Source organism: Mobula birostris, chromosome 16 (assembly GCF_030028105.1).
Source record: "Mobula birostris isolate sMobBir1 chromosome 16, sMobBir1.hap1, whole genome shotgun sequence".
Taxonomy (NCBI): Eukaryota; Metazoa; Chordata; class Chondrichthyes; order Myliobatiformes; family Myliobatidae; genus Mobula; species Mobula birostris.
In genome coordinates, this window is record NC_092385.1 from 72,990,418 (window position 1) to 73,010,512 (window position 20,095).

Consider the following 20,095-nt stretch of genomic DNA (forward strand, 5'->3'; position numbering starts at 1 on the left):
GAATACAATTATCAGGCTGCCACAGGTTAGAGCAGTTTCATTCCATTTTGGAATGTACACTCTATCAATTGCTGGACTGACAGGTACATTCGACCAGTAAAGGTAGAAATGGTTACGTGACACTCACCTACAAAACTGGTGCCCAAAAATATTGTTATATTGTTTAAATGTTTTGCTGCAACAGAATATTTATTTAGTGATAGAGCACAAAGTAACACTGCCCCAGCAACCCCCGACAAACCTGATTAACCCTGACCTAATCATGGGACCCTATACAATGACTTAGCCGGTACATCTTTGAACTGTGGGAGGAAACCAGGGGACCTGGAGAAAACCCATGGAATCCACAGGGCGAACTTCTTACAGATTGGCACCGGAAATGAACTCCAAACTGCAGAATGCCCTGAGCTGTAATAGTGTTGTGCTAACTGCTTGCTACCGTGGCACCCAAATATAGTATACAGAGTATAGTATACATCAATGCAAACTACATTAGTAAAACGAGAAATTTATCTTTTTTTTTGTAAAACTTTCCAACATTAAGTTCCCTGGGATTAAAATCTTTAACGCGCATTCTTGAAGTAAACTGAAATTAATTTGGATCGTCTCAACAAATTTGGCAACAAAGCAAAATTGGAGCAGCTGGTCCATAAAAAGTATTCAAACAAAATTTGGGGGTTTCAGTTCAGGAATATTACTAATAGCTGTGCAGGTAAAGTTCCAAAGTTCCAAATGAGTCACATCTTCAAGATTCTAATATCACAGACAGCATGCTAATAGTCCTGTCCTCAAGAAAAACCCAACAGCTTGGGAAAAAAATAATAAATGTTTGCATATTCCTATCTACTGAACTATTCCATGCATATAAACAACTTGCATTTCTAAAGGACAGAAAAAAATCTATATTGCATGCTAAGTGGGGAATGAGAGGGAGATGTGAAGAACCTTAACAGTATAGAAGCTAAAAATAAAATACTACATTGGCAAGCATTTGTGGACATTGTGCACAAGAAACAGCACAAGGGTTTTCTTTGCAGTGACAAATAAGCAAGATTACTTTGTAACCATGAAAATTAATTAAAAGAAGCATCCTTTACAGAATTAAACAAGTATCACCTCTCAGTTATCAGGTTTTTGAACCAGAGGGGATAACTTCACTTGCCATGTCACTAAACTGTTTCCACAACATATCGACTCACTTTCAAGGCCTCTTCATCTCATGTCCTTGATATTTATTGCTAGCCTATTTATTTATTATTTCTTTTTCTTCCCTTTTCTTTAGTATTTTCAGTTTGTTGCTTTTTACACATTCCCTGTCCCGTTGGATGAAGTCTTTCATTGATTCTATTGGGTTTCTTGTATTTACTGTGAATGCCCGCAAGAAAATGAATCAGGGATACATAAAGTAACATATATGTGCTTTGATAATAAATTTATTTTGAGCTTTAATAAAGTTGTTTGATTTTTAAATTGTAAACTCAGTATGATAAATTCATATTTATCAATTTTCCATAAATGTTTCAAAGATCAATACAAATAAACTTCTGGGGTTCTGACTTGGAGAGATGCATAACATATTGACAGGAGGGATTTGGCTGTAAAATTGGGGGAAATCTGATTTCAATAGCTTAAGACAGGACCAAAGCAGATTGGGAGCAGCTGTGGGGGTGATAAACAGCTTCTGACAAGCGAAGCTTTTAAAAGTTAAATAGTAAAAGATCGCAAGAAAGCAGTTAGGAGGGAAAAGGGGGGACATAAAAGGGACTTGATCAATAGGAATATAAAAATACTTAATAAATGATTTAGAAGGTAGTTAGGGAGAAAGGGTACCTCTGGAACCAAAAGGCAAGTCTACGTGCAGAGCCAGGGGAAATGTGTGATTTCCTGAATGTTTTGCATCGGTATTGATTAGGGAAAAGGATGGAGATGATGGAATGTTAGGGAAGATCTATGCTACAATTTGGAAAATGTAAGATGTAAAGAGCGAGTCTTGAACATATTGGCGCATTTTAAAGTGGACAAATCCTGAGGCCTGATAAAATCTATCCCAGTGTGCTGTGGGAAGCAATGGAGGAGATCGCATCACTTTTATCCACAGCCAAGGTAACAGAAGGTAGCAAATGTTGTTCCCATGTTCGAGAAGGCCAGTGAGCCTTGTATCTGTAGCATTACTACTGGGGGGGGAGGGAGGAGAAAGGGTTTTACAATCACTTGGAAAAGCAAGACTGATTAGGGAGAGTCATCAAGTTTTTGTGCATCAGAAATCTGACCAAGTCAATTTTTATTTGAGGTTACTAAGAAAACTGATGATAGCAAGGTGATAGATGTGTTACACTTGGACTTTAACAAGACTCTACACATTTGTCTCGTCTAGAAAGTTAAAACACGTGGCATCTAAGGCATTTCAGCAAACAGGATCCAAAATAGTGATAGAGGCAGAGGTTAGTGGTGTGGGGAGGGCCTTATTAACTGACAGGAATACATAATCAGTGCTATAATACATGGTCAGTGCTGAGACTATATATATGTGATGAAAATGCTTGTTATCTGATTAGCAAGGATGGCTGCCCAAGGACACACCAGGACATACATCAGCTGAGCAGGGGCAAGTGGGATTTAATTCAGCTAAATGTGAAGTAATGCATTTTGAGCTATCTAATACTAGTCAGACATTTACAGTAAATGGCAGGAACCTTAAAAGTTTTGATAGATAGGGACATTGGAGTGCAAGCTCATAGCTCCCTGAAAATAGTGACAGAGGTAAATAAGGAAGTGACAGAATTATTTAGCTTGCTTGCCTTCATATGCAGGAGTAACAAGTACAAGAATTGGGATGCTCAACTGTACAAGATACTGGTTAGGCCATATTTACAATACTGTGTGCAGCTCTGGTCACATTTTAGAAAGGCTGTAGTAACGGTAGAAATAACGCAGAAGAGTTTTACCAGGATGTTGCCCGCAGCGAAGGGGTTTAATTATAAAGAAATTAGAGAAGCTGGGACAATTTTTACTGGAGTGCAGGGTGGTGGAGGAGCATCCTTATAGGGGTGTATAAATAATAGGGGATAAAGAGAGTAGCCACAGTCTCTTTCCTTGGATAGGGGAGTCTAAGACTAGAGGTCATTGTTTATTGTAAGAATGGAAATATTTAAGGGAGATCCAAGGGACAAGTTTTTCCACACCCAGGCAGGTACAATTACAGTTAACAAATATTTGCGAAGTACATGGATGAGAAAGGAAGAAAGGTAGGCCAAACAATGGAAAATTGGTTGTGTAAATTCTCATCTTTGTCTGCATGGATGAGCTTGGCCAATGTGTCTGTTTCTGTTTGGCGGGATGTTGATACTACACCCAAACACTGGAAGATGACAAATGCCTGGGGCCTCAATTAATGGTCAGATGTCAACAACTTCAAAGAATGGAGAAAAATTCAAAATGAACCTTATACTACTTTTGCTCAGTCATGAAAATCAATAGGGGAAAAAAGGAACAAAACAAGTAGTTTACATTTGCTTAGTTCCAGTAGAGCACTGTTAACTCTTTAGTTTTCTTTGTTTTCAAGATCAAAAATCAGGCATTCCTTAATTTATCATGACACTATTACAGCTCAGGCTGCCAGAGTTTGAAGTTCAATTCCAATGACATCTTTAAGGGGTTTGTATGCCCTCCCCATGGAATGTATGTTTTCTCTCTGGGTCCTCTGGTTTCCTCCGAAGTCCAAAGATGTTCTGGTTAGTAGGTTAATTGGTCATTGTAAAATTGTCTTGTGATTAGGCTAGGGTTAAATCAGCAGTTGCTGGGTAGCATGGCTCAAAGCACCGGAAGGGCCTATTCCGGGCTGTATCTCGTAAAAAAAAATCTCCCCTTTTAATTACACCTACCCACCAGCATTTTTAATAATTTAGATGCCACATGGTAGCAGCCCATGCTACCAAATTAAGTCTGCGCCACAGTCATAGCAAGCAAATACAAATTCTGTACAGGTAACAGTGATTACTGGCACTGTTAAGCTACCATGCTGCCCCAACATTTTCTTGTTGAGGTCACTGGAGGATGTGTGAAGTGAGTAATTTCATCATAGATATGCTGATATTCTACCTCCCTTGACATAATTATTCTGGGTAAAATGCAGCTGAAGATGAAGATAACTAGGAAAACAATAAAGACTAATAAATAATTTGGGTTTAATTGGTTGTCCCTTTTTAAAAAGGCCATTGCCATTACTAATGGCAGCACGCTGCAGACTCAATTTTAACTTTAAAGCATGGAAATTAAAGTGGCCATCTACTTAAACTACACAAGGCATATTTTGTTCTCACCCAATATGCACAAGGACCAACTTACACTTTGTTGTTATTGGATAATCAGCAACTGCTGATTTAATGAATGTGATTATGATATTTGGCTGATTTTTATGCTGGCAGAAAGTGACTATCAAATATGAATTAAGGATCAAAATCTGAACATTCTGGTCTATTTGTAGAGATTCAATGACTAGCAATTTTACACAATAGACCACTGAAGTTTTGCGAGGTTCTATAGTTTAATGTTTTCTTTGAATTCATGACAACAGGATTACTAAATTCTTCCAAACCAGTGACATAATGAGGAAGCAGTAGTAGTTTTGCACCAAGCATATTATAGCCAGACTATGTACCTTCCAGCTGAGCTGCTCTGGCTGAAACCTTCAGCTGCAGAAGTTCATGTCTTAAAGAGCCTGTCAAGAAACAAAGTTGGAAAAGAACTTTAAATTTTTATTTTAATTGTTTCCATGATCATCCTGCTTCCTATTGGTTGTGGCAACATTGACGGTGGGGGAAAATGAACTAATTAAACTGCCCATCAAACAGAATTTATGAGAATGAATTGTTATATTATTGTTGCTCATTCCTCAGCCCCTATCTAATATTACACATCCCAGGTCAAATTTGGAATTTACGGAACATAACTACATCTTGACACATATTATTCCAAGTTGCTCAAGCTTTGCTCTTTCTTTCTATAACATCATTATTTGGGATGCTCTCCTGGAAACTACTGCAATGGTATTCAAGAACACAAGTGATTGGCTTCCAACAGCCACTGACTGCTATATTAGTGTGGTAAGATGTTGTCCAAATTGGGAGACTTTAATCATGGGGAGAGATTTTCCCTGGAACAAAGGAGATTGAGGGTGACCTGATAGAGGCTTATAATATTACAAGAGGCATAGAAAGATCATCAAAAAGTGTGGTGCTTAGCATGATGCTATTACAGCTGGGGCATTGGAATTCAATTCTGGCACCGCCTGTAAGAAGGTTGTGCTTCTTTCCTCAAAATGCTCTGGTTTCTTCCTTCAGTCCAAAGACATACTGGTTAGTAGGTTAATTGGTCATTGTAAATTGTCCTGTCATTAGGTTAGGTTTAAAACCGGAAGGGCCTGCAACATGCTGCATCAATAAATAAAATTAAACACTTTTTCACATGGTTGGGTTATCAAAAAAAGCATCGCTTAAGATGATAGGAAGCAATTTTAAAGGGATTTGAGAGTAAAGTTATTTCTGCAGTAGCTGATATCAATAACCCACTGCAGTCAGATGCAATAATTATGTTCGAGTTATTTTGACAGGCAGTTAAATATGTAAGGTGTCAAAGGGTATAATCTGCTCTCACAACAGGTACTCATTTATCCCCATGTCCTGATATCAAGTCCCAATGATATTGAAGCACAATATCTACAATTCAGTCTTCAGCCGCTACCACAACTGTCAGGGCACTATGAAAACTCATTCGTGAACATATCAAACGTAAGAGCTAGTCTTCCTCTCGCTACATAACCAGAAATCAATTGTAAATACAGCATGCGACTAATACCTAACACACCAAATACCAAATTCTAACACAGACGTCATACCAGCGATACAGTATACTGAACCCACACCAAACACACAAACCAGTGTACGAGCAAACTTTCAGCCCATGAAATCTACTTGACAATCACACTGACCCCGTCACTCACCATAGTAGGGGAACTAGGGGAAGAATATAAACAAAAGAAAATCTGCAGATAGATACAAATGTTGGTTTTGCAAGCAGCATCAGGACCACGAAAAAATAATAGAGAAGTGTGTACTGAACCTCGACCAATGAATCTTACTTAATGGACGATGCAAGAGCTAGCCCATTCGATACGGTTTCCCTAAAACCAACTTTCGCCGACGATGGAGACTGACCCCTGACATCAGCTCTCACCTCTGGAAGGGACAAGGCCGTGTCCCGGGAGATAGTGGAGTCTGGTCCCGTTACATACTCATCTCACCCTCCGCCAAGAACTGGACCCTGACCTTCATCCTCAGCTGCAACCAACCAGCAAAGCAAACTGAACTTTGTCCTCAGTTCACAGCCCGGTAAATGAACTCTGACCCCAGTTCTCACCCTTGTTTTGGCCACACCGGCCTCGTGTTTTTGGCATCGCTGCTATCGGGAGCCGGCGTTCCGAATCGGTCTCACTCGCGAGGCCCTTTATCAGCCAACAGAAGGCAACCTGTACGACCTGGCGTTGGATTTCACACAACTGAGATCTGCTAACAACGAATGTGTCGGTTGGTTGCCAATATGTTTATTGTTACTGTTGATTTTCTGGGTATAATGACGGGAGAACCACGCGCAAACTTCCACCATCTTTCCTCCGACACCCACACTCTACCTTCCCCGCTCGGCCTGCACCGCAGCGTCTGACGGGAGGTGCAGTCCGTTTTGGCAGAGCGGATGGTACATGCCGACAGCGCGTCCCCAATAGAAACACTACAAATCCCGATAAGCGCCGCGAGCATTACGCAGGCATAAACACACAATCCTGATTGACGCCTGAATGAGGAAGAGGCGGGCTGAGGACTCGCCGGCCGGTGCGCTGCAAGACCACGAGGTTTCACCGCGCCAAGCCGGACAACGCTGCGCGTGATTTTCAAAGTCAGCCGCTTCCCGCCACGGAGCCGGTCACGTGACCACCGCCGTCCGGTCAAATCGGGTAGGAGGAGGAACCCCTCGTATTTTTATCAGTATTTACGTCTGAGGTGATTGCTCCTATTTTATGCTTGGAATGGGTCGAAGAAGTACCCCTGATTATGTACTTCTGTGTTCCAATGCGTTCTCAGTTTTGATATCTATTAGAACAGATATTTAAAATTATAAGCCAGAATTTCTTCTTAAGATTAGGCAACATCTGTTGAGGCTGCTGTCAATGCATTTCATGGGTTCCTGCGCATATTGAGGTTGAAGTAAACGAATTGGCAGATATTCTTATCAAACGATAATTTAGCATTAAAGATATCAATGTAATGGTGCCTTTATATAAGGGAGAGATGAAATCCACAATTGAAACGTTTGTTCAGTCACTGTGGCAACAAAGTTGGGATAAGGAATAGAAAGAATAGTATTTATATAAAAAATCAAGATGGTGGGAGATGGGTATAAAAGGAGAGAAAAAGTTATACTTGTGTGTTTATGTAGTGGAAATATAAGGTTGAATTCCCTGTTTAGAATTAATAGGCATGTTACAGGCATCTAGTCAAGAAACAGTGTAGTATATATTTTTGAATGCAGACCCTATAAGGTGCAAAGGAACATCTAATCGCTAACAACAGGGATTCTGCAGATGCTGGAAATTCAAGCAACACACGTCAAAGTTGCTGGTGAACGCAGCAGGCCAGGCAGCATCTCTAGGAAGAGGTGCAGTCGACGTTTCAGGCCGAGACCCTTCGTCAGGACTAACTGAAGGAAGAGTGAGTAAGGGATTTGAAAGTGGGAGGGGGAGGGGGAGATCCAAAATGATAGGAGAAGACAGGAGGGGGAGGGATGGAGCCAAGAGCTGGACAGGTAATTGGCAAAAGGGATATGAGAGGATCAGGGGACAGGAGGCCCAGGGAGAAGGAAAGGGGAGGGGGGAACCAGAGGATGGGCAAGGGGTATAGTCAGAGGGACAGAGGGAGAAAAAGGAGAGTGAGAGAAAGAATGTGTGTATAAAAATAAATAACGGATGGGGTACGAGGGGGAGGTGGGGCATTAGCGGAAGTTAGAGAAGTCGATGTTCATGCCATGTCCACCAGAGAAAGCAGGATCTCCCAGTGGCCACACATTTTAATTCCACATCCCATTCCCATTCTGACATGTCTATCCACGGCGTCCTCTACTGTAAAGATGAAGCCGCACTCAGGTTGGAGGAACAACACCTTATATTCCGTCTGGGTAGCCTCCAACCTGATGGCATGAGCATTGACTTCTCTAACCTCTGCTAATGCCCCACCTCCCCCTTGTACCCCATCCGTTATTTATTTTTATACACACATTCTTTCTCTCACTCTCCTTCTTCTCCCTCTGTCCCTCTGAATATACCCCTTACCCATCCTCTGGTTCCCCCTCCCCCTTGTCTTTCTCCCCGGACCTCCTGTCCCATGATCCTCTCATATCCCTTTTGCCAATCACCTGTCCAGCTTTTGGCTCCATCCCTCCCCCTCCTGTCTTCTCCTATCATTTTGGATCTCCCCCCTCCCCCTCCCACTTTCAAATCTCTTACTAACTCTTCCTTCAGTTAGTCCTGACGAAGGGTCTCAGCCTGAAACGTCGACTGTACCTCTTCCTAGAGATGCTGCCTGGCCTGCTGCGTTCACCAGCAACTTTGATGTGTGTTAATCTAATTGCTAAATTGAAACCTTTGGGACAGTCGCAGTTTAACATGGAACGTTATGAGATCACTGCCATCGTAATGTATATGTGCATATTTGATTTTCTGAAAAGCGTAAGACTTTTTGATATTATATAGACTTATTGACTTTTTTTGTGGAGGGGGCGAAGAATAGTGGGTGTAATTCCTGTCTTTTTGGTCCACACTTAACTCAGTGCATAGCAATAATGTGCCTTATGTTGGTCTGCCAACCACCATTAAACTTCACAAAAAGAAGAGGAACATCATGTTCCAGCTGAGTAGACTCCAACCTAATGGCCTGAAAATCCATTTCTCCAATTTACAGTAATTTATTCCCCTCACCCTCCCTTTTTTTCCATTCCCCATTCTGTTTCCCTCTCATCCCTGTGCTGGTGTTGGGTTTGCTGACCGTGAAGTTCTAATTGCAAATGAAGACCTTAAACTCTATTGGATTAAACTAGCCACAGGTACCTTCATTGAGGAAGGTTATAATATAACTACCCAATCTTCAAAAACTAGGTCATTTCCCTGTTTATCCCCAATGAACAGGTTAGCTGTCAATAACCACTATTCGAGTGGTGGGTCCCCCTTCCCTACCAAGGAGAAGATACTTCCAGCTAACTAAGTAGTTTAAACACAGTTCATTTATTTTCAGTAATGCACATTTAAATCCAAACAACACTCTTAAAGCACATTTAAAACTCAGAGTATTTATATCTTAAAAAGCTTCCAAATTACAATTTCTAAAACACAAAGGATTTAAAAAACAGATTCAATTCCTATAGGCTAAAATGTCATACCCACAAGCCACAGAAGAACCACACTGAAGGAAAAGGAATGGATTCTAGTTCATCCCACGTTTCTGTCATTCTTCTTGATGTTCCTTAGCCATTCTTAAAAAGCCTGAACTACTCTCTAAATTTATACTGCCTTTGCAGTAAATGTAACTTTGCTGGATCAAATAACGACAACACAAAAAGATCGGTACTTATCTTTTCACCGGTTTATTTCTTGGAACTCAGCTGGCGAGTGAAATTGGACCCGACATCAGGGAGAGACCCTTTCTCATCTCCCCAGCAGTTCTACAAGTTCACTACCCGATGTCAGAATTGTCAGAAGTTATAAGGCCACCGATTCGAAAGAACAATCAGTTTGATAATTATTCCGGCCAAGTCAATGGACTATTGATATAAAAGTACAATCAATTTGTTAGACACTCCAGCCATCTTAGTTAAAGAAAAGAATGTCCTACCTGGTTTGCTGGAGCCACAACTTAATACAAAGATAAGAACATCCGTCAAATTTATGTTTTAATTAAGAAAGGAATGTTCTGTCTAATTTCCTTCAGGTACTGCTTTTTGTCAAAATCAAAAGGTGTGAAAAGCCCAGAGACATCTTATGTGGATCTGGGCGAACTGTAATTATCTTGCTCCAAAGAAGGCAGCTGTGAGACATTATTCAAACACACTGCAGTCACAGACATAGTCAGTACTTAATTCATTGTTTACAGGGATCTGAGAATCTCCCATTCCATTAAACTTTATCATTGCCACTAGCGTGACTTCACACATATGTGATTTTTTTTTCAGATACCTTTCAACACAAGTGGTCTAAAAGCTCTGGAGTCAGAGATCCAGGTACCCACAATTAATGCTGTAAAGCTGACTATAAGTACACAAATGCTAAGTGATAATATCAAACTAGTTTGCAAGCTTCCTTGAACTAACTAACTTATCCTGCATTGTCTGTTTTGAAACAAGTCAAATTAAGTAACTCATTGCCTTATACTGCAACTCTTCAGCAGTTAGATCAGGTGCCGTGGGGCCAGCAAGTCTGTGGCTCTATGTGGTGCTTGTTTGCAAAGCAGTCTTTTTTAATTTCAAGCTGATTACTGCTTGCCATTTCCATAAGAACTGAAGACTGACTCCCGTTTATGCCTAACAGAGGATATTGGTTGGAAAGTTCAAAGTTAATTTATTATCAAATTACATGTATGTCACCATATACAACCCTGAGATTCATTTTCTTGTGGGCAATCACAGTAAGTACAAGGAACACAATAGAATTAATGAAAGACCACACTCAAGAGGACGGACAGCAATGTGCAAAAAAAAAACAAGAAACTACAAATACAAAAAGAAACAAAAAAAGGCAATAAATATCAAGATCATGAGACGAAGAGTTCTTGAAAGGAAGTCCAGTTCAGTGATGGGGTGAGAGAAGCCGAATGAAGTTATCCCCTCTGGTTCAACAGCCATTGGTTGAGGGGTAATAACTGTTACTGAACTTGGTGGTGCGAATCCTAAGGCTCCTGTATCTTCTTCCCGATGGCAGCAGCAAGAAGAGATCATGGCCTGGATGATAGAGGTCCCTGATGATGGGTGCGTTTCATGCAGGTGTGCTCAATGATGGGGAGGGCTTTACTTGTAATGGACTGAGCCAAATCCACTACTTTTCACAGGCTTTTCTGCAGAGGTATTGGTGTTGCTTATTCAAAAACTTAGCTTATTAAACTTTTTAACAAGTTTAACTTATTCAACTTTGATCTTCAGAAGCTCACAGCTGTTATGTGCTTAGAAAGCTGAGTTTGGTCCAGAACAGTGAATATTTATTACACCCCTTCTCAACTGACCATCACAGCCCTCTGGTTCTCTTCCTCCTTCCATGGCCCATTGTCCTGTTCTATTAAATTCCTTTTTCTTCAGCCCTTTAACACTTCTACCTACCACCTCCCAGCTTCTCTCTTCATCCACACCTCCCTCACCCACCTACCTTCCCTCTCATCACCAGATGAAAGCCGTAAACTTTCCACTCCCCCGCATAATTATTCTGGCTTCTGCCTCCTTTCTTTCCAATCCTCCGGGTGAATGGCCTCAGCCTGAGAGATCGACTGTTTATTCCACTCCATAGATGCTGTCTGGCTTGCTGAGTTTCTCCAGCTTTTTGTATGTGTTTATCAATTTATACTACTAATTTCCATCTTATTACCCCCTGATTCTCTTCCTCCCCCCCCCCCCCCCCCCCACCGATTCAACCAATCATCTGCGGAATAGGGGTAGTTTACAGTGGCCAATGTGTTGAGGATGTGGGTTGGGGGGAGGGAAATGGAGCACCTAGAAGAAATGTATGTGGTCCCAAGAACAAAAAAATAGCACACAGACAGTATCAGAGGTCAAGTCTGAGCTGTTTCATAGACTGTATGTAAATCATAAAAAATGTAGTTTTCAGGCACAGTAGATTCTCTGGGTTCACACAGGGGATTGAGCAATTGAGACTATTTTATATTTTTAGGAGACCTAATTATCTGATTTAGGAGAAAGGGGGATGTTAAAAATAGAAGTATGGTAAATATCAGAAATCCTTGATCTCTGTAATGCACCCAGTTTACATTTCAACTAATTGCAAGAGCTTTTCTCAACTCCAAACTTTAGTGTAATGAAATATTTAACAGCAGCACTGTCATTTGAAAAAAATTGAATCATATTTGTGCTGACTTTTCATTTGCGTATTGGTTAGCTCTGTTTTGTGGTGAGGAAAGAACTGTTACGCACTCCTTTGTAACTGACCTTTAGAATCACCACAAGTCAGACTTTGAAACGTAGTAGAACTAGTTAAGTTAGCTTTGGTGTGGCATTTTAAGTTTTCTTAACTATGGAATAATAACTTAAAAATCAATCATTTTACCATATTTAACTGGGAGACTCCAAGGTATGAGATTGGCCACAGATTGCAGTTATGTTGCAACAGTCAAAATAATGTTTTTCTGTTGGCAGTTTCTGAGGTTCTTACAAATATAGTGTTATAAAAGTCAATTTGCTTTTAGTTTTCATGCTGATAATCCTTTTAGTTTTCTCAGCCTTAACATAAGCTTTGACACACACAGAAATTTTGACTTAAAAGAGTGGCAAAATAACAAATATCTAATCATAAGGTAACTTGTTTTAATAGTGAGACCACACTATACACTTCAAAGACCCACATTAACCACAATAGAAATTCTGAATTTTCAACTAAAAATAGCGCATGTAATGGTATTTGAGAACTGTTGTGCTGAAAGAGACTTGCAATAACAAATCATTGAAAACCATTATGCATCGAACCCTTGAAAACTACAGCAACACACATCAAAGTTACTGGTGAACGCAGCAGGCCAGGCAGCATCTCTAGGAAGAGGTACAGTCAACGTTTCGGGCCGAGACCCTTCGTCACGACTAACTGAAGAAAGAACTAGTAAGAGATTTGAAAGTGGGAGGGTCAGGGGGAGGTCCAAATATATATTATTTCCGTTTTTTGCATAGTTTTTTTATCTATTCAAAATATGTATACTGTAATTGATTTACTTATTATTATTATTTTCTTCTAATTTATGTATTGCATTGAACAGCTGCTGCAAAGTTAACAAATTTCATGGCACATGCCGGTGATAATAAACCTGATTCTGAAAGTGCAGCAAACAACGAAGTGGGCAAATGGTATATTAACTTTCAATTGTTGCTGATGCATGGTTGCAATGCTAGAGCCAGTTCAAACTGAATCATCTGTTGAATTTACTTGCTGCTGCAGTCCAGTGGAAAAGACGCTGGAGGCATTGTAGCGTGGCATCCATGCTAGGTTGGGAGCTGGCTTCCTCTGTCTGTGCTGCCCTGCAGTGCTTGACCAGTGGAATGACAGGCTGGATTATTGAGAGCTGTACCATCAATTTGCATGTCGCTCAGGGACTTGGACTAGCATGTGTTTTCCTGTGTAATAATGTGTGTGTTTTTTTCTCTCTTTCTCTCCCTATTTTGAATGTATGTTATGCAGCTTGGCCTCAAAGGAATGTTATCTTGTTCAACTGTATCCATGTATGGTTTGAATAATAATTAAGCTTGATTTGATTTGATCAAGTTCATTGATGACAAATCAATGGTCGGCCTCATCAACAAGACAGTGTACAGAGAAGAGATAGAGCGGCCGATAAAATGGTGCAAGCACAACTTGAGTCTCACTGGATAAGACCAAAAGGATGATCGTGGACTTGAGGAAGATGCAGGCTGACCACTCCTCACTGCACATACACATGGCTCCTCCATGGAGAGAAATGCACAAAGTTTCCAGGAGTGCACATAATGGATGATCTCACCTAGTCCCCCAACATTATCTCTTGTAAAGAAAGCCCAGCAGTGCCTCCACTTCCAGAGGAGACTACAACAAGCGAGACTCTCCTCCTCCCCACCCCCCCCATACTAACCAATTTTTACAGGGGTACCATCAAGAGTGTCCTGACTAGCTGCATCACTATCTAGTACAGGAATTGCAAGGCATCTGACTGCAAGAGCCTATAGAGGACTGTGAGGGCTGAGAGAATCATCAAGGTCTCCCTTCTACCCATTGGAGATATTTATCAGCACACTGTGTACGTAGAGCATTTAGCATTCGTCCCATCTGTCCAACAATCTATTTGACCCCTTACCAATAAGAACTGTTAGGATGGGAAGCAGCTTCCTCCCACAAGCAGTAAGAACACCCTGTCACCATGTATGAATCTCATCATACAGTCTCATTTTGTACAAAGAGCCAGTAGCATTATACTGTTAACTTTTTAACTTGTATCATAAATGCACCTTATTATTTGTTAATTTATTTGAGGTAGTATTACTTTATGTGTTATGTGTGAGTTATATGTACTGTGTTGTGCACCTTGGTTGGGAGGAATGTAGTTTCGTTTGGTGGTATACATGAATGACAATAAACTGGACTTGAACTTGATAACAAGGGATTTGAATACAGGAGTAAGGAAGGCTAATTGCAGTTGAGTAGTGCCTTGGTGAGACCAGATATTGAGTATTGGGTTCAGGTTTGACCTTGAAAGTATATGCTTACTATGGATACAATACAATGAAGATTCACTAGAAGGGTTCTAGGTCTGGTTGTTCACTATGTGAAGATAGAATGACTAGATGGTGACTGTCGCCTCTGGATTTTGGAAGAAAGAGATCACATCAAAGCATACAGAAACTTTAAAGAGCTTGATGGGCCAGATGCAGGGTGGATGTCTCCTCTGGTTTTAGAATCCAGGGCCAAGAGACCCAGTTTCAGAAAAAGGGGGTAAGTTATTTAAAACTGAGTTGAGGAGGTTTTTTTTCACTTAGAGATTATTAAACTTTGGAATTCTGTAACTTGGGGAGTTGTGAATGCTCAGTTATCATTTTCATTTCAAACAGAGAAAGTTAGATCTCTGGAATCAAGGGATGAAGGTTGGTGCTGAAAATGGCATTATCCTTTTTTGTTTCAAATGTTTTTATTGTGAAGCAACATCAGCTTAACCACAACTGACAATGTCCTAAAGTACAATGCTGCTTTTTTCTTTTCTTTCTTATAACAACATAATGAAAATCAAATGAATATATGTATAGTAAACAAGCATAAAACAAAGGAAACCCTACCACCCCGTCTTCTTTCCCCTTCCCAGTCCTACCTTCCCCTCACCCCTCCCGTATGCGCTGTTTAGGTCCTACTGCCCCCCACACTTAGTTCAGCTGTCGGTCTCTTCTAAATACAACAGTAATGTTGCCAGATTTTTTCAAATTCCTTGAGTCTGTCCTTGATAACGTATCTTATCCTCTCTAGATGCGAAAATGGCATTATCTTAGTGAAAGGTAAAGCTGGCTTGAGGGGGCAGACGGCCTTCTTCAGATCCTTAGTTAGTAGGTTAATTGGTCATTCTAAGTTGTCCCATGATTAGGCCAGGGTTAAATTGAAGGCTGCTTGGTGGCATGGCTCGAAGGGCCTATTCTGTGCTGTATCTCTAAAATAAATTCAATTTGTTATGTCATATATGTTACTCCAAATATTGATGCCTCCGTTCTTGAAGATGCACATGGCTCTGCTTCCTATCAATTTTACCTTTAGAAATATATCACCAGCAAATTATTTGATTTCTTGATTTAGAATTCAGATTCTTTATTGACCAAATGTACATTGAAACATACAGTGAAATGTGTTGTTTGCATTAAGAATCAACAGAATCTAAGGATGTGCATGGGGTAACCTGCAAGTGTTGCCATACGCATTCCAGCACCAATATATTATGCCCACAATACTCGGCAGAATATTTATTAAGTACTCAAACATTATCCATTACAAATTCCAACACATTACATACAAAGGTTCTTGTATCGCCTTCAAACTAAGTACTAAAAACAGGACTATCTCCCAAGTTCCCTTTAATCTATTGCTGATCATACACTATTAATGGAATACATAATTTGTAATGCATAAATGTTTATTAATAATTAATTATAAGCTTTTTTGGCATTTGGATTTTCCCTTCTTAAGATATATTCTTCCTCATTCTCTTTCCTGCTTTTCATTTCAAGCAAAGAAAGTTAGATCTCTGGACATTAATGGGATCAAGGAATGAAAGTTGGGCCTGGAAAATGATATTATCTTAATGAGTGACAAAGCTGGCTTGAGGGGTCAGATGGCCTTCCTCTGTTCCTGTGTTCATATATGTTACTCTTAACTATTGATGACTGTGTAAGGACCACAGGTTCCTACAAAGGGTTATGAGGACTGTTGAGAGTAGCGTCAGGATCTGTGTTCCACCCATCAGAGACGTTTATAAGGCATGCTGCGTATGTAGGGCCCTTAGCATTGTCAGTGATCCCTCTCGTCCATCCAACAATCTTTTTGATCCCCCTAGCATTAGGCAAGATTAGGACAGGAACTGTTATGATGGGAAACAGCTTCTTCCCCAGGCCATAAGACTATTGAACCCATAGCCAGCACCCAGGTCTCATCATGCATAAAGTGCCAGTATTGTTATATTGTTTACTTTTTCACTTGTGTCGTAAATACAGCTTATTATTTGTGGTAATATTACTTTATGTTTATTGTATGTGAGTTAATGTGCTGTGTTGTGTACCTTAGTCCAGAGGAATGTTGTTTTGTTTAGCCATATATATGTGTACTGTTGACTGACATAAACTGAACTTGAGCTTGAGAGAACAAACACTCAACCTGGACTTTTCTTCTCACTGAGCATAAGCAGCAATGATGAGACCAGGAACTTAGAAAGTGGGAGGAATCAAAGCTATTTAACTATATTCCACCTTTTTATATTGCATTATATTAATGCATCAAACACTTTGTCAATTGTATAAGTATAGTTGCAGCAGAATAATGTAACTGTTGAACAATGATGCTGTAAAGTATCAAAGGTTGCAGAATACAGATTGTATACAGCATACAGATATATCTTGTAGATTTTTTTGAATATTGTGTGCAACCAAAAAGTAAATGAATGAATAAATTTAATAGTTTATTTTTACATCAAGCAATAAGATGATCTGCACTGTTCCTATACTGCAAGTGCCTCCATTTGCTATCTCAGCCAAGTTGTTAATGTTCCTTATGCGCATATCAGAGATTAAGCATGATGTAGTACCTAATGGTCATACAGGTACACATGTCTCATACTGGTTAGAAACTGTTTGGCAACATTCTCCTGCCCCAATTAAGCGAATAGTGTCCCAAATAAATGAAGGGAATCCTGGCTATTTCCTCAATTAGTTTTTGTCTTTTAAGAGTTATCCCAAATAAAAGGCTGGCCCAAATAACCAGAATTCACTGTACTTCATAATTTCCTACTATAGCTCTCAACAGGATTGATCTAAACCCCACATTTAGAGCATGGTATTCCATGATAACCAAAGGGCTCTGTTCTGCAATTCCTCTTAGTTCAGGATAATTAGTTAATGAGAAATAAGTAAACATACACTTCTATATAATTGTGATGCCATAAGAAGGGAAAAAAGATGCAACAATTCTTTATTCCAGGTGCCACCAGAGATCTATTGATCTCTGAGTTAAAAACATAGGCAGATAAAGTAGACAAGAAAAGATATGGAATAATTTCTTTTAATGGTCAAGTCAAAACCCATGAGAGCAAAGAGACTAGTAAAATTGTATAAAACCAATTTAGGGAACAGGTAGAGTACAGCATATAGTTCTAGCCACATTGTTATCTGCTATCGTGGCAGAGTCTAGAACCAGAGGGTACAGCCTCAGAACAGAAGGACATCCTTTTAGAATAGAGATGAGGAGGAATTTCTTTAGCCGGGGTAGTGAATCTGCGGGATTCATTGCCACTTGTGGCTGTGGAGGCAAGGTCATTGAATATATTTAAAGCAGAGGTTGATAGGTTTTTGGTTGGTCACGGTGTCAAAGGCTACGAGGAGAAGGCAGGAGAATGGGATTGACAGGTATAGTAAATCGGCCATAATGGAATAGTGGAGCGGACTCAATGGGCCAAATAATTCTGCTCCTAAGTCTATGTTTATGGATATTCAAGTACTAGTAGGTGTACAAGGCAGATTTACAAGCACTTAATGGGCTTGTAAAATGTAGTTAAAATGAAAGGTTGAGATTGCTTTTATGTAATATGGGAAGCAGATTCGGCCGAAGCATTTTCTTTTGTGAGAGATCTACACTGTGCATGTTAAGGATCAATTTTCAGTTAATAATTATTAGCTGTACAAACTGGAAGGACTAGAGGAGAACTGAAGACATTTTCATTGCACTTAACGGCTCTTATAAACTCTTCCCCTGAGAGGTAGGTTGAGGAAGAACCTTTAGCACAGTGGGCCGCAGAACATGTGCTACCGGGCTGCGAGGAAACGATATGAGTCAGCTGCATCTTTCCTCATTCCCTGTCATGCACTGTTGAACTTGAACATAGGGTTGCCAGCTGTCCCGTAGAGGAAGAAATGGGCATTGGAAGACCAGCCCCTTGTGGAATTCTGAGATACAGACTCCGAGTGCATATCCAACAAATTGAAATACCAGAATGGATATAGTATGGCAGGTAGACTCGGGGAAGGGAAGCAAAGTAAATCAGTTTGCACCAAAAAAGGCCTTTGTAACTTCCAACCTTATTAGCAACTGCTGAAATCTAGACAATATCGAATCAATGATGAGGCACTCATCTGCCATTACAAGTGTTAACTTGAAAGAAACACAGCTATTCTAAAGTGTCTGCAGTATTCATCCATCAAGTTTCAAGCTGATTTAGTTTTGTGATTACTTTCTCTTTCCTCCAGATAATATCAAAATTGCATTGTGAACCATTTTTAATGCCAATCATTAAGGAGCAAGCCTTGTAGAAAGGTCATATATTGCGTTCCATGAAAGTGTTATCAAAGAGATCTGCTCACTCAGCAGGTGTGTGGTTTCACTGATGCAATTTTGCATTAATATTACAATAATGGTTTACAAATTACTATTGGTGCTGAGGTATTTCCATTAAGTCCGATCACTGAGCTGAACAACTTAGTACATATTGACATAGATAAAAATGTAAGGCACATGATTGTTTTAAGTATGAATTACCATTTCCAGGAATTTAAAAATGGGAAGGATAAACAACTACTGATTTCTCACTATATTAATGATGTTTCTTGGCAATAAGCTCCCATCCATCCCTTATAGCAGTGGCATTTGAACTGCTCTTTCATGCTTTGCACATCTTCCAAATGCAAGGCTCCACGAGCTGTTAATGCAGAGCCAGAGGATGTAAGAACAGAGATAATCTCAAAACTTCTGGGACTGAGATGTAGATAGCTTTGGGATTCAGGGTCTTGCCGCACACATCGTCCATGGCCACCGCACATAACTTTGCTGCATAAAATAGCAGCTGTAGTGGTATTGAGAACATATCTTCCAAGCTCCTGATTAATGTAATCTTTCAGTGCTTCACACCTCTCCTAATAGAAAAGCATAAAACACAAAATGAAAACCTGCATTAGAACACTTAACCACTGATTTAACACTCAACTTTACAGGAAAAAAGTCATAAAATTTTAGAGCTCCAGACATTCTAAAGGATTTCTAGGTTTGCATGTAGGCTCTTTAATCCATGAAGAGATCCCAATTGATAACTTGACCTGGATTTTGAGACATTGTGAATGAAGAAAACTGCTAATAAGTTCTGTGGTGGTTCATTGTGGAATACAGAATGTAGCTCACAGCTAGAGTTTATGACCAAAATATATAGGAGCAGAATTAGACCATTCAGTCCATCAGGTCACCTCTGCCATTCCATCACGGCTGATTTGTTGCCTCTCTGCCTTCTCTGCTTGTATTTTACGTAGTTTTTATATGTATCTGTAAGTTTAATATGCTTCTAGTGGTTATACAAAGTATAATTTTGGGAAGCTCTGGAAGCTTCTTTATACTGCATTGTTTGAATAAGTGCTTTATCACTGGTTAACTTGAATAATAGCTTTCTAATTGGTTAATTCTTACCTTTAAATTTGAATGGAATTTCCTTATCTCTGTGGTTTAAAAAAAAGCTGTTCTATGCTAGGCACCATCTTAGTTCCTTTCTCTATCACTGTGCTTAGTAGCCCTCTGTCATTCTGTTCAACTTTCCTT

General features: G+C 39.9%; 2 protein-coding genes across 7 annotated transcripts in view; both read right to left on the minus strand.

The window, feature by feature from the left end:
* The window catches only part of LOC140211220 (interferon-related developmental regulator 2-like), a 46,578-nt gene extending 39,894 nt beyond the window's left edge, over positions 1-6,684 (minus strand). For 2 of the 3 annotated variants that reach the window (XM_072280834.1, XM_072280833.1), the window contains exon 1: positions 6,415-6,684. In XM_072280834.1, coding sequence (XP_072136935.1) covers positions 6,415-6,451 — 37 coding nt within the window. In that variant the 5' untranslated portion in view covers positions 6,452-6,684. Of the gene's footprint in view, positions 1-4,657; positions 4,718-6,414 lie in introns of all 3 variants that reach the window. The other variant, XM_072280832.1, reaches the window with a different exon arrangement.
* An 8,726-nt stretch (positions 6,685-15,410) lies between these two features.
* Positions 15,411-20,095, minus strand: part of LOC140211222 (hyaluronidase-1-like) — a 46,061-nt gene continuing 41,376 nt past the window's right edge. For 3 of the 4 annotated variants that reach the window (XM_072280835.1, XM_072280836.1, XM_072280837.1), the window contains exon 5: positions 15,411-19,425. In XM_072280835.1, the coding sequence (XP_072136936.1) occupies positions 19,102-19,425 (324 nt within the window). In that variant the 3' untranslated portion in view covers positions 15,411-19,101. The remainder of the gene's footprint in view (positions 19,426-20,095) is intronic. The other variant, XM_072280839.1, reaches the window with a different exon arrangement.